The sequence below is a fragment of the Parasteatoda tepidariorum genome, chromosome 9, assembly GCF_043381705.1.
Source record: "Parasteatoda tepidariorum isolate YZ-2023 chromosome 9, CAS_Ptep_4.0, whole genome shotgun sequence".
Taxonomy (NCBI): Eukaryota; Metazoa; Arthropoda; class Arachnida; order Araneae; family Theridiidae; genus Parasteatoda; species Parasteatoda tepidariorum.
In genome coordinates this window covers 67,024,165-67,038,370 of record NC_092212.1, presented here as the reverse complement: position 1 = coordinate 67,038,370, position 14,206 = coordinate 67,024,165, and the positions used below count along the sequence as shown (strand labels likewise).

The window sequence follows — 14,206 nt, the reverse complement described above, 5'->3', positions numbered from 1 at the left end:
ATTTTCAACTAGTTATAAAACAATGTATTAAATGTTTTAACTTCAATTAAAATTTGATAATGTGGTGTAAGATCCAAGTTAAAAGCTTAGTGAAAAATTCGAAAATAATATTGAATATTGGAAATGTATTTGTCAAAGAGTAAAATAGATTCAACCAGACAAAAAGGTTTCGCACATTTTTGAAATTTTTTAATTAATTTGATTTTTTTAAGGGTTAAGACAATCAAACAAAATGAATTATTATAGAGCACTATACTGTTGCCAATTTAGATCCGGTCATCCGGTTTTCGGTGCCACTTAAGAGAAATAAGTAAATAGATTATTGAAAAAGAATAATGAATAAGTATAAAAAAAAATTTATACATAGAATTATCCTTAGAAAAAAGAGTTTCACAAGTAGATAATAAAAGAGTTTTACAACTGACGGCAAAAACATTTGAGATTCGCTTAATGTTCATTATGGCAAAATACACAAAACGTTAAATTAACATGAAGAGGTCCACATTTTCGACAGCTCTCCTGACAAATTATTTGGGCCCTATTTTCCAGATTGAGGCTGATTCAATTCGAATTCCTGGAGGGGAAAAAAAGCGCTTTTTTGTGCCTCTAAATCTTTGCAATTTATATATCGTCTGCACTAGTTAATTAGCATATTTAAGGATAAAAAAAAAAAAGCGTTCTTTGATCGCCGAAATTTATATATCGTCTGCACTAGTTTATTGAAGGTTAGACCTTCAAACCATTACAATCGCATCTTAGTTGGTAAAAATCTAACCATTGAATTAAAAGTTATTAAAGTGTCCGATTTTTTATTTTGTGCATCGTACATAAAAATAGAAACATATAATTTGAAAATTTTCTTAGTAATACTTTTTCGGAATTCGGGAATTTCATTAAATCGGAGTTGAGCTGTCCAGAAAGTCCTAAGTCATACATTTCAATTACCAACTCCATAGCCCCAATCCTACGAGAAAATAATGGTCAGGGATTTATCTTTAAGAATAAAAACCAAAGACATCCACAATTTATGTCAGATAATAGATGGTTTTAGCAATCAATCAATCCCCCCCCCAAGCTTTTCGACTCTGAAAACCGCTAGGGACGTTCTATTAGAGTAAGATACAAAGCACTTACTTTAAAAAAAAAAAAAATTTATTGCTTTAAATCAACTATAATTTTCAAAATAAAAATAATTAATTTGAAGTCAATGATTTTGTTTTTAAAAAATAATGAAGTCATAAATATTTTACATGCAATATAAACTTGCAAATATAATGTTTTAGGTTATGATACTTTTTTTCCTTTCTGATTCTGAATTCACTGATGATGAAAGTTTTATCAAAATAAAAAACAAAAGAAGCATGTCAGTAAAACATTAAAAAAAAAAAGCTTCTCTATTTGTTGAAAGAAGAAAACTTATAAAAGCATCAGATCCAGAGTTGATGAAAAAATCCCAGTTCTGTCTCTACCTGTATAAGAGTTTTGAAAAATTTTTTTTTTGTGTGTGTGGTTTAAATCAAGTTTTTTCCCGGTTAATTTAGAACAAAATGTTAAACAACAATTTACGCTCTAAATTAAAAGTATTTTAACTATTATAAGGTATAATCATGAGGAATTTTTTCAACTATTAATTAATACATTATCAATAAACAATTAAAAAATATCAACTTTCTTTCCGTAAACATGCTAACATAATAAAAAAAAGAACAGCTGGAGATTTTGACGATGCTTATACACTCATTATTTTACATTTCATCTTAACATGTAGCACAGTTCCCACTCAATTTCAGAATAAAAAATTTAAAAAAAACAATTCCCTAACTTTTTCAGGTACATTAAGGAAGTTTCAATGAAAATTCAAACTATATTTTATCAATACCACGCAGAAAACTTTTATTTTTTATTTTATTTGTAATATCAACTATATTAGATTTTGTGAGCAAAAAAATATTTTTAAATGAGGATGGAAGCGTGAATAAGTTTCAATAATATGTGAAATTTTTATAACAAATATTTGTAATGGATGTTAGAATTATTTAACTCAAACGTCAATAACACTGACTACTGTTATTGACAATTCTAAGACTATTTAAATAAAAAAAGTTTGTATGTTTATATCTATAAACAAGAATAAACCAGAAAAATTAAAATCAAAAAATACATTTTTTTTAACAATTTATATTTGAGTGTTACTTAATTATTTAGTAGCATTACCTGTTTGAATACTAAAGTAAACAATAAGCAGAGTAAAGAAAAAAGATAGAGATTTTTCAGGAATTTTTCCATTTTTAGAGATTTTCTAAAACATACAGATAGGTATTATGAAATGAAGTATTTTATATGGATATAACCAATTATAGCTAATATGAAGCAAATATTTTCCATTAATTGCACATAGTTCTTAAAGAAAATGTAGGAAATCTAAAAAAAATTATATTCATTATCTATAACTGTTGCATTCTATCTTAATTAACTGCATGTGAAAAGATTAATTTCATTTCTTATTACCACGCCTGAGATAATAACAAAATTCTTATGTAAATATATATACATATACACCGAAGAGCCATTACATTATGACCACCCTGCTAATAACATGTAGGACATTTAGACCTCAAAACTGCTAGCACCCGCCGTAGCATTGATTCCACAAGGTGCTGATAGCGTAGTCTGAGGTATCTGGTACCAAGCGCTCACGAACTGGTCCTGCAATTCCCTCACATTGCAAGGGGGTAGCGTGGCAGCACTAATTTGGTTTTCCAAGTAGGACCACAAATGCTCTATTGGATTAAGGTCAGGTGAATTTGGGGGCCAAGACATGACTTGAAAGTCACTGGAATGTTCCTCGAACCAATCCATGACGATTCGACCCTTATGACATGGTGCATTATCCTGTTGGTAAACACCATCCCCCGCAGGAAAAACTGTTGCCATGAATGGGTGAACCTGGTCTGCAACTATGTTCAAGTAGCTTACAGACGTCAGGGATTGTTCTATGAGGATTATGGGTCCTAATGTGTCCCATGAAAACATTGTTCCTGGGCGAGAAACCATGAGAACCTGGGCGAGCCCACAGTTATAGATGGAGGGTGGTCATAATGTAATGGCTCTTCGGTGTATATTTTAAGGTAGAGTAGTTTTTTTTTTATATCACTAAAAGACATACTACTCATTTATATTATCAACACCATTTCAAAAATACAAAGCTACTTCATAAAGTAATATTCAACTATGGATTGAGTATATTAGAACTTAACAATTATTAAAATTAAAAATATTAAATTTTGACATAAATTAATTTATTTTTTACTTTGATTTAGCATTCTTTTTGAAAGAATTAAAGTGACTTTTACCCTAATATAAATAAAAATTTATAATTAAAATGTTATATTTTAGTAATGTGTAAAATAATGAGTACCACTTTGTTTGTTAGTATATATGAAAAATCTCCTACTTTAGAATTATTTACTGTCATTAATTAACTGCTGTTTCAACTTAGTAAAATGATAATGTTTTCTTCCTGAATTGAATTAATACAAACTTTAAGGTGAACATAAAATTTAAAGTAATATATTTTTCCATTCAAAAATATTATAATGATAAAAATTACAAAAATCGTTAAGCTGACTAGATACTTATGTGTATATAAAATATTAAAGGTATATTTTACTACTAATGATTTAATGATAAACAAGGAAAATAAAACTTTTTTGGTCATTTGTTTAACACAATGAAGCTTTAAGCATAGCAATATGTTAACAATGCAGCATTAAATAAAATAATATACGTTGATTAAATTTTAAATGAATTAATATTTTTCAATTATGATTTTTTATATAAACACTGTAATTTGGAAACATTGGAATCAATTTAAACATACTACGTACAATAATTGTTTACGCTGATAACAGTAAAAATCTTAAAGTAAACTAAAAAATAAAATTCTGAAAAGCAATTCCTTGTCATTTATCCTTTTGATAGCAGCAAGCATAATGCATACAGAAACTTTTGATTTTAACTTGATCTATAATTATATTTTTTCAATTATTTTAAAAAGTATCTGAGCTCTATTATTTCATTATTTATTGCTTTTCTTTAAATACATTATGACTTAACTTAAAATTAACTCACATTCATTATTTTTTAGAAGAGCAATAATATATAAATTTTTAAAAATTATGTATCACATTTATTTCTTTAAAGTGACACAGACTCACATTAGCATTTTAACTCAAGATGAAAGTTTTTAAGGGAAATTTATTATTTTCTTCTTCTGTAATATGCACTTATGTAAGTAATTTAAAAGGGTTTTTTTTCCCTAAAAAAAAATCAATTTTTTTTTTAGATAAATAAACTGCTTGGTTAAAATTGTGGTTTAAATCACATTCATCTAATCCAGCCACCCCTGACTCGTAGCATTCAGTTAAAAAAAGAGTTTAATTTTAAAACACCTTATTAGATTAGTGGCTTATAAAACCAACAATTCTGATAGCAGCTTATAAATTAGTTTCTTTAAATTGTTCCAGAAGAGATGGCAAAAATAATTTTGAACATATTTATCTAGGCAGTTTTTCAGAAATGTTTCCCATTTTTAAACATAAAATTTTATTAACTCAGTTTAAGTTTCATTTGTGACACATTACATTTTCATGGAAATGGGTCACAAATATTTTACTTTACATAAAACCTTTGCTCAAACATCTTCGCACGAACTACAAACATCCCTAATTGAATTTTGCCATGGACCCTAGGGGTCCATAGGAACCACTGGTTCTATGAACTTAGGGAACCTATGGTTTAAACTAATAAAAGTTGATGAATGATATATTTTTAAAAAAAAATGTAAACTGTAGAAACGAAGATATTTGCCACAAAAAAAGAGAAAAATATAATACTAAGCTATTACAGGGTGCATAGCCAGATTTTTAAACAAAAAATAAGCAACTTTTAAGTATTCAAAACTATTTTTAATCACTCTCCGAAAAAAAAAATCATGATTAGGATCTGTGCAGTAATAAAAATAATTTTTTTCTATTGTTGAAAGTTCCTAAATTATAAACATAAAATCAATAAAATTCAAAAACATTTACACAATCATGATAAAATAAATAATTTCTTGTAAATATTGGAGAGAAAATTGGGGAAATCATGCATTTTTTGTAATTCAGAACGACAACCGACACAGGCAATGAAAAAATATCTTTTTGAAAGATAGAAAATTATGCATTTTTTACAAACCCCGAATTAAAAAAAGCACCTTGAAGGGCTTTTAAAAAACGCAAATAAAAAATAAGCACTTTTTAAAAACACTAGTCTGTGTTACTTTAAAGAAATAAATGTGATGGTAGAATTGTATTAGTATGATTTTATCATAAAAAGAGAACTGGCCTTTTATATCAAATATATATCACAGATTCTATCGAAAATACCCTAGCAGCAAAATAACTTGGCCCCTCACTGGACCAATATTCACAAACCTTGGCTATATGAGGGTTCAAAGGGCCAATATGGGTCCGATATAGAATTGTTCGATTCACTCGATATTTTACAACCAATATCGGCCCTATTTAGATTTGTCAGATTAACCCAATATAAGCCCTATGTAGATCGATATTGACACAGCATAGGACCAACATTATAAAATCTAGTCATCCCAACATTGTTGGCTTGGAGCATGTTCATATAAGATCCATATTGAGCCCAAATGGGGCCAAGGTATAATTGTTGCAGGGTTGGGGTTTTGGACAGGGCATTTGGGTTTTACGGTCTTAAACTGCCCTTAACTGACTAAAATTGTCCAAAACCTTGTACATTGGTAATATACAAGGTAAAATTTCTATATGTCTATCCACTGTACACATAATAATTACATATATTAACAAAATGTTGATACTTTTTATACAATTTGCTTTTAACTTATTAAAGGAAAATATAATAGGAAAAGATTTATAACTTTTGAAGCTCCACAGTTCATTGAAGAACAAAAAGGAATATATTATCCCTTAAATATGCTTTTAATACCGATAAATTATGTTTTTGCATAAGGGTAAATAATGCAATATTAAAAATAACAATAAACTTTTTTAATAAAACCAAAACTTGCCTTCATTTTGTTTCTTGTTCAAAAACTAAAATTTTATTTTTCACAATATTCCTTTTTAAAAATTGTGACATAAATTGAGTGAATAGGTTTTGGACAAGATGGTTTAAACTGCGGATTAATCCATTCTGTCCTAAACCTTGCCACTCTGTGCTAGGGTAGTAAATATCCACCATTTGTTTACTTGTAAAAATTAAACAATAACATTAAGAGTGTATTAAATCACAATTCTTTCAACAATTTAATTCGACTGAAAAGAAGCTTTTTCAAAGAAAAACTCAAGGTTGTATAGATTGTCTACAATAAGAACCTGCCACAAAGTCTGAGGTCGTCTGCTGCTATGGAAACAAGAATAGTGCATTCCAGGCAGGGTAGCAGCTCTTCACTCTACTAGGGCTAACACAATAGAACACAGGAAAAGATTACCTTTCTCTCGCCAACTTGTCCAAATCAGTGACTCACCCCTACTTAAAATAGTTGTATGTCGTTACCATAGTCGCCGCCACGGGTCAAGACGAATGGCTAGGGGTGTTTTATTTTAGACACACTATAAGTCACAATTGTTTTAACAATTGAGTTAAACTGCAAAGAAAAACTCAAAGCTGTAGTGCTCAAACTGTAGAAATTGTGCTAAAAAATTAGGATATTTAATTACCCTTGAAATTTCCAGCAAAAATGACAGGAAATATCTTTTATAGTAAAAATTTAAGGGGAAAAAAATAAACAGTGCAATTACTTAAAACTTTTTATTAAATTTATCTAACAGATAATTTTCAAGAACTGAAAAAATGTCTCTTCAAAATCTGTTTACAGCCATGAATTACTTGTTTACAACTGAAGCTTATTGTGTATAAATTAACATCATCACTTAAAAACAACTGTAGATTCTTAACAGTAAAAATATTTATAATAAAAGCAGATTATGTTTTTGAAATTTTTTTAATAATACATTCAAGTGATAGAATAATTATTAGCAAAAAAAGCATAGAAATACATGCAGTAGAGTATTTAGTAGTTAAAATAATGCAATAAATTATACACAGGAATTTTTATTTTTAAATAGTGAAAAAGACAGAAAATTCTAAATCATTTAATTTTCTTTTTTTAGTTTTTAAAAATTTGCTTATTTTTGTAATTTACAATACAAACTTTAATAGTTTACTACAAAAGATTAAAAATTTCTGGCTCGTATAAATAAAAATACAAAAATCTACAGAATATAGAGGTGACAGTGATATTATAAAAAAAAACATTTGGACATCGAAACATGTTATTTTCATGAAACCAAACATAGAAAAAAAGTGTCAGATTACAAATTTTAATAAAATAAAAATTTTCCAACAACTTCAATTTTTGATCCTTTAACACATTTATTTTATTTAATAAAAAAAATTTCTATCATGTACTAAAATGATTAAAAACTACTAGTTCAAAAAAGTAAAAAATATATTATAGATCTTCTAATCACGAGAGACACAACATAATAAATCATAAACGGGTGTTTTTGAATATTTAGATATTTTAATAATGAAGAAACCTAATAATTCTCAATGATAAATTTTTTTTGAGGATTGCATCACTGATTACTTTAAAGTCACAGCCAGAATGGATAGTTTTAATCAGAAATAAGGAAGAAAAAAAAAAGCAATTTAAAATGGCACTGATTTTGGACAAATCTAGGCCCTTCTTCGCACTGATTTTCTTGGCCTTCACACTCATTCAAATAACATCCACTAAATTAGGAAACCATCGCCTAGATCTATCCCCTGGCACATTTATTCTTTGGCAAAACAATCACATTGTAAACAAGCAAAAAAACAATAAAAGTTTGGGATTAAAGTATGATTATAATTTAATTATTGTAGTTCTGTGATCATATTGAGTTTGGAACAACAAAGTTAGAAAGATTTTTAAAACCATCAAAACATAGAAAATTGTAATAAGTTTATTGTTCAAAACTGATGCTCTCACATAGCATATTTCCGACTCCATTCTTTAGCAAGTTCATTGTACTTTTCTCTGTCAGTCTTGTAGATGCGAGCTATTTCGGGTACTAATGGATCGTCAGGATTCGGATCACATAACAAAGAACAGATCGACAACAGAACTTTCGATATAGTTAAGGCGGGTGACCACTGCGACCGCAAAATGTCCAAGCAAATACTTCCATTACTGTTGATATTGGGATGGTAAATCCTAGTAGTGAAAGCTACTTTTGGCGGTTTAAAGGGATAGTCGGGTGGGAAATGGATTGTAAGAAAGAAAACACCGCCTTGGTATGGACTATCTGGTGGGCCCATAATAGTCGCCTGCCAGTGAAAAAGATCATCTCCAACTGGGCCAGCTGAACATTGAGCCGGAGGATCTCTTTTTAAATCTTCCAATTCCTTTTTTATGCGCTTCAAGGCCATTTTAATAATTATATCAATGAATGATTAATTATATACAACTGCACTTTTTATTTACTAGAATGTGAGTTTTGAATTGCAAGTGAAATTTAATTCATAAAACTCGGAGAAACATTACTTTTTTGAGTGAAACCAGAGATGGATGAAGGGATGAGCTGAGCTAAATTTTGGTCAGTAAGCAGTTTGTTGCCACCTTAACAAAAATCTAAGGAAAATTATTTTCATGAATTATATTCCAGGAAATATTTTTGAATTTCATTGATACCTTCCTTTATTTTTCTTTCAGAAGTCTTATATTTTTATTAAATTTATGTTTCAGGTGAAAGTGCTCATTTCTACGGCATCTGATTAAATTTCAAATTTAAGGTAGGCTACTTTAAACGACTTTAGTGGGAAACAGAAATAATCACTCTAAGGTGATGTGATATTTTTAATAAACAAACAAGCTAGTTGTCATTTTTTACATTTTTACCGAACTGGTATTTTTCGTGGTTAGTTTTTAATCGGAATAAAATTTTTCTTTAATCGCTTGTGAGTTGCTGTGGGTATTATAAGGAACTGAAAGAAAATAAGAGTGTCTAATCTATTAAATTATCACAGTCTTATCACTTTCAAGATAAATCTTGCACAATATTAGGTATCTTTCGATTGAGGTTTCTTTTCAAATAAACTATATTAAAATTTGAATACGCATTTTGGTGTTCTAAATATTGAAGCAGGAGTTGGGATTTCAAGTATTTGTGTAGCTGCTAAATATTATTGTATGTATTTCTATATTTATGATAATTTGTTTAGCTTCTGAATTAGTATAATTGAATAGAGTACTGATTTTGTGTACTACACAAATGGTGGTTTAGAATTAATTCAAAACATTGACTGCAAAATTTTGCATTAATTTCCAATTTACGAATCAGCTCTGACGCAGATAAAATTGCGGTTGTTAATTCAGTTGTTTGTCTTCATTTTCGATTTTTTGAAAGAGATCAAATTAAAAAAAAAAACTATGTATTTTCCCTATTTTAAAAAATTTAGATGTTTGTCGTTTATTTTTCTTCATTTCCTTCCAATAACAATTCTTTCAAAAAGAATGCTGAATCAAAGCAAGAAATAAATTGATTTCTATCAAAATTTTTTGCATGTAATTTTAATAATTGTTAAGTTCTAATATACTCAATCTGCAGTTGAATATTACTTTATGAAGTAGCTTTGTATTTTTAAAATGGTGTTAATAATATAAATTAGTACGTCTTTCAGTGATGTTTAAAAAAAAAATTAATATACTCTCTCTACCTTAAAAATTAAAAAAAAAGAAAATATTTTCATACGATTTCTGCTATTATCTCTGATGTGGCTATAAGAAATGAAATTAACGTTTTCATTCAGTTCTTTAAGATAGAATGTAACAGTTATAAAATTTTTTTTAGAGTTCCTGCATTTTCTTTAAGAACTATGAAAAATTAAAGGAAAATATTTGCTTCATATTGACTACAATTGGTTATACCAATATAAAATACTTAATTTTATAATACCCATATGTATGTTTTAGAAAATCTCTAAAAATGGGAAAGTTCTTGAAAAATCCTCGGGCCGGGCAAGGTTCACTCAGCCTTTCATCCCTTCAGTGGGTCGATAAATGGAGTACCAAGCATGCTTGGGAACTAAACACTGGGGGTTCCGCGTTAGGCTGACACCCTGAACTGGAACTTCTGCTCCTGCACCACAGAGCCCTGTCAAGAAAACTGAGATGGGCGTAGTAGGCCTTGGCCCTCTATGAGCTTTCGTGTCTCTGAGTTTAGTTTTTAATAAGGATTAATTATGCATATCTAGTGTCCCAAGGTGGGCCTCCTCTATCTGTCCCAAGCAGCACTAAATATTTAATAGGATATTTTAGAATATCATACTTTTAGGCTTAGCATTAGAAAAATTAACTTCTAAAGGCAATGTTTTATGCTTCATTATATTACCCATTACTTAAAAAATTTTATTAAAATTTTTATCTACAACTTTTATGTATAAGTAAATAAACATGTTTCAAAAAATAAAAATTCTATTAAATTTTTACCTGTTTAATCAATGGAATCAAAATATGTTCCAAAGTTAGGTGATGCTGACATATATCTGAATCTAAAAGAACTAAAAGATAATTTAAAATTTAAGACCAAAAATAAAAATGTCCCAAGCTGTACTGTGTCCCAGGGTGAGTCACTCTCCCCTACTAAATAATTAAGTGACACTCAAATAAAATTTAAAAAAAATTTTTTTTATTTTATTTTTTTTTTATTTCAATTTTTCTGTTTCATTCTTGTTTATCGATATAAACATACAAACATTATCATTTAAAATTCTAAAATTAACATTTTCATCTCAAGAAGCTAGTTTTAATTTTAATGCAGTAAGTATGATGTGTCTTTAGTAGCTTGGGAAATTGATCAGTCCCACGTTACTAGGACTTATTAATATTTAAATATAGGATTGTCCAGAAGGATGTAAAAACTCACTTTCCAAGGTCAATCCTCTCTTCTCTATCTATCCAAGAGCATGTAAAATTCTCATTTTTGGGCCTCCGTCGCTTACTTTAATAAAATTCTACTATTTCTCCATGTTCCTGTATCTTTTTCATTAAACACTGACCACACTACGAATTTACAACGTTAATGCTTTCTCAGCAAAACATATATTTTTACAAGAATTTTAAGTATCAAAAATTTTCTTCTGTATAATAAAGTGTCTTATGTACTCTAAATAAAACTGATATTTTTAAAATCAAACTTAGGACTCCTATTTAAAAATGATAAGCGCATGTGTAATAGTGAATCTAATTTTTTAAAAACTTATTAAAGCATCTTATTAAAATGAATGAGATGTGTAATTTATTGTCTTTATTTGTAATTTTTTCTAGGACAATGTTTTCTTTGGGGTTGCGCACTTTGCCAGTTTCGATGAATCTCCATATGCTTAACCGTAAGCGTGTTTGCCAGGAACTGAAGAAGCTTAATTTGGGGAAAAGCATTATTGTTCTTGAAGGCGGTGATTCCAAAACGAGATATTGTACAGATCATGAAGAGTTGTTTCGGCAGGTACTAATTTTCATGCAATATCTTTTACTATTGTAATTGATTGCTGTAAAATTAACTATTTTTGACTTAAATAGAACAAACCCATGTCTTCTAATATTATAATTTCATATAATTATTTCAATTGATAACAATATACTTAACCAATCCTTAATCTATTTTAACCTTACCAACCTTAATGTAAATTAGTGAATTGTTAAATTTTCATATAAAATTATTATTTTTTTTTCCAAATTTAAATACTAAATAAATATATACTAAATAAATATTAAAAGAAAGAAAGCTTAAAAATATACTTTGAGTGCTTAAAAAGTCTTTAAAAGTTACTTATTTTATGTTAAAAAATTTGGTTATATGCTCTGTTTACAATTGATCAATTGTTGTATATTGATTATTTTTTAGGAATCTTTTTTTCACTGGGCGTTTGGAGTTTTGGAACCTGGTTGTTTTGGAGCCATAGACGTAAACAGTTTCCGTTCTTATCTCTTTTTCCCTAAACTTCCTGAGAGTTATGCAGTTTGGATGGGAAAGTAATTGCTGTCATTCAACACTTATTTTAAGAGTATTACACCCTGAACATTTAACACAAATTACAGTATTATTACTTACACCAAAATTATTGTCTTTCCTACATTAGAAACCTTTTTTTTCTTCTTTTAAATCAATATTATGTTTGCTATTCAGAATGAGTGATTGAAAAATACTAGTTTTATAATAGTAATTGTAATTAATAATTATTAACATAATAATTTCCTCCCAAAAAATTTCTCTAAGGTATAAAATTTTTAATATGGTTAAAAAAATAATTTACTTAATATCTGTATTCATTAAACGTAACAAGTAAATTTTAAGAATATGCATTGAAATAAAATACAAAAAGGATATTTTAAATTTAACTCAAATTTTTTATTAATAATTCAACCATTTGTTGTATTCCTGAAATAAAATACCTGAGGATTCTCGAAAAGCACACATTTTTTAATCTTTTTTGCATATTATCTAAATAAGAGTGTTATTTTCTTCAAACCATCATCAATCATTTTTGATGTATCGGTGATTTAATAACTTAATTTTACAATTTATTTACTTTCTCAAAAATTGAAAATTTTAAGCCATTAAATTAACTGTTAATATGAATAATATAGGACATTTCTTTTAAAACATTTCTCAAAATATGGTAAATGTTAAATGATTCATTTCTGAAAAGGAATAAAAATGAAAAAGTAATGATGAAGTAAAGGGATTTTTTGTATATTATAAAAATAAAATATTCATAATAATTCGATATTTATTAAAAAAATAATAAAAGGCAAATGGGGTACATTTTTGAGGATAAAGACGGGCAATTTAGGTTGTCGGTCAATTTTTTAATTTTTGATGGTTATATTTAATCACCCTGTGACAACCCTTAATTTTGCCCTATATTTGAAACTATTATTATAATGTAACTCATAAGATAATTTTAAAAATTATTTATTATGTATATTACTGTTGTAATATTGTTTATATTTTACTTTACATCTATACCTTAGGCTACATACTTTGGATCATTTTAAAAATCGATATTCAGTTGATGAAGTCCATTATGTAAATGATGTAAGTTTCTGATTTGTAACAAGTTTAATATTCGTTTTATTTTTATATTAAAGAATTGTCTTTGTGTAACTACTGTATTTTAAAATATTTTTAATTTTATTTTAGATCGCGGCTGTTTTGAAATCTTTGGCACCAGATGTACTCCTTACTCTAGTATGTAGCTATTTTCCTATTTATTTATTTCTGATGCTTTTATTTTTTTGTTAATTGCTAAAGCTAATTATAGTAATAAATTAAAAGAATTGATTTAAAAATTTTGAATTCACTGTAAACCTCTTTACAATAATATTTTGGGTATCAAATAAATATATTATTGTAGAGTGATATATTTCAAAATTGAAGAACTGCATATTTTGGGACCATAATAAGTTTTTTTTTATATATTTATGTTATGTATGTAACATAGATACACAATAGAATTTAGGTGTGAAATTTATGTATGAAATATAAATATAAATCAAATTCATATAAATATTTAAAAAATTATAAAATATATATAAAATACATATTAAAATGTTACAGGATTTTTTTCTTAATAAATTTCTAATCAGAATTAAAAAATATCCTTGGAAAAAACTTGATTTGTTCAAGGCTTATATTCACCGATTTCAGAATATGACAGTGGCTTCTAATAGTACAAAATAATAATACGTGTGATATGTCTCTTTTAAAAAGAATTGTCCTTTTTAGAAAGGTATCAATAGTGATAGTGGAAATGAGACGCATGAAGCTGTATTTGAGGGAATCTCCGAGTAAGTCTTTTTATATGTAATTATTTTTTTACCATTAGTTTCTGGTACCATTTATTACCTCTGTCCATGTATTATATTATAATAATTATGCAAAACTATCTGTAAATCATTGTATAGTTCATGAGTCTTTATGTCTTTAAACTTTGAATTCAACTCACAGTAACTGCTTTTTAATTACACCTGAATGATTATTTATTTCCTATAATCAAAAGTTATCCATTGTTGTTAAATATCTATCTTATACTGGATATATATATATATATATATTGCATATTT

General features: G+C 27.6%; 2 protein-coding genes across 4 annotated transcripts in view; one reads left to right on the top strand and one right to left on the bottom strand.

Moving 5' to 3' along the window:
* Window positions 1–6,832: 6,832 nt before the first annotated feature.
* Window positions 6,833–8,511, bottom strand: LOC107447703 (ubiquitin-conjugating enzyme E2-17 kDa). The gene has a single exon (XM_016062689.4). It carries the CDS (start codon window positions 8,509–8,511, stop codon window positions 8,068–8,070), a length of 444 nt encoding a protein of 147 aa, XP_015918175.1. The 3' UTR covers window positions 6,833–8,067.
* Window positions 8,512–8,689: 178 nt separating this feature from the next.
* LOC107447702 (dipeptidase C) overlaps window positions 8,690–14,206 on the top strand; it is a 21,416-nt gene continuing 15,899 nt past the window's right edge. The window contains exons 1-6 of one of the 3 annotated variants that reach the window (XM_043039573.2): window positions 8,690–8,874; window positions 11,408–11,585; window positions 11,985–12,112; window positions 13,115–13,178; window positions 13,284–13,331; window positions 13,869–13,930. In XM_043039573.2, coding sequence (XP_042895507.1) covers window positions 11,412–11,585; window positions 11,985–12,112; window positions 13,115–13,178; window positions 13,284–13,331; window positions 13,869–13,930 — 476 coding nt within the window. In that variant the 5' untranslated portion in view covers window positions 8,690–8,874; window positions 11,408–11,411. Of the gene's footprint in view, window positions 8,875–8,898; window positions 9,270–11,407; window positions 11,586–11,984; window positions 12,113–13,114; window positions 13,179–13,283; window positions 13,332–13,868; window positions 13,931–14,206 lie in introns of those variants that run through there. The other 2 variants (XM_043039572.2, XM_043039571.1) reach the window with 2 other exon arrangements.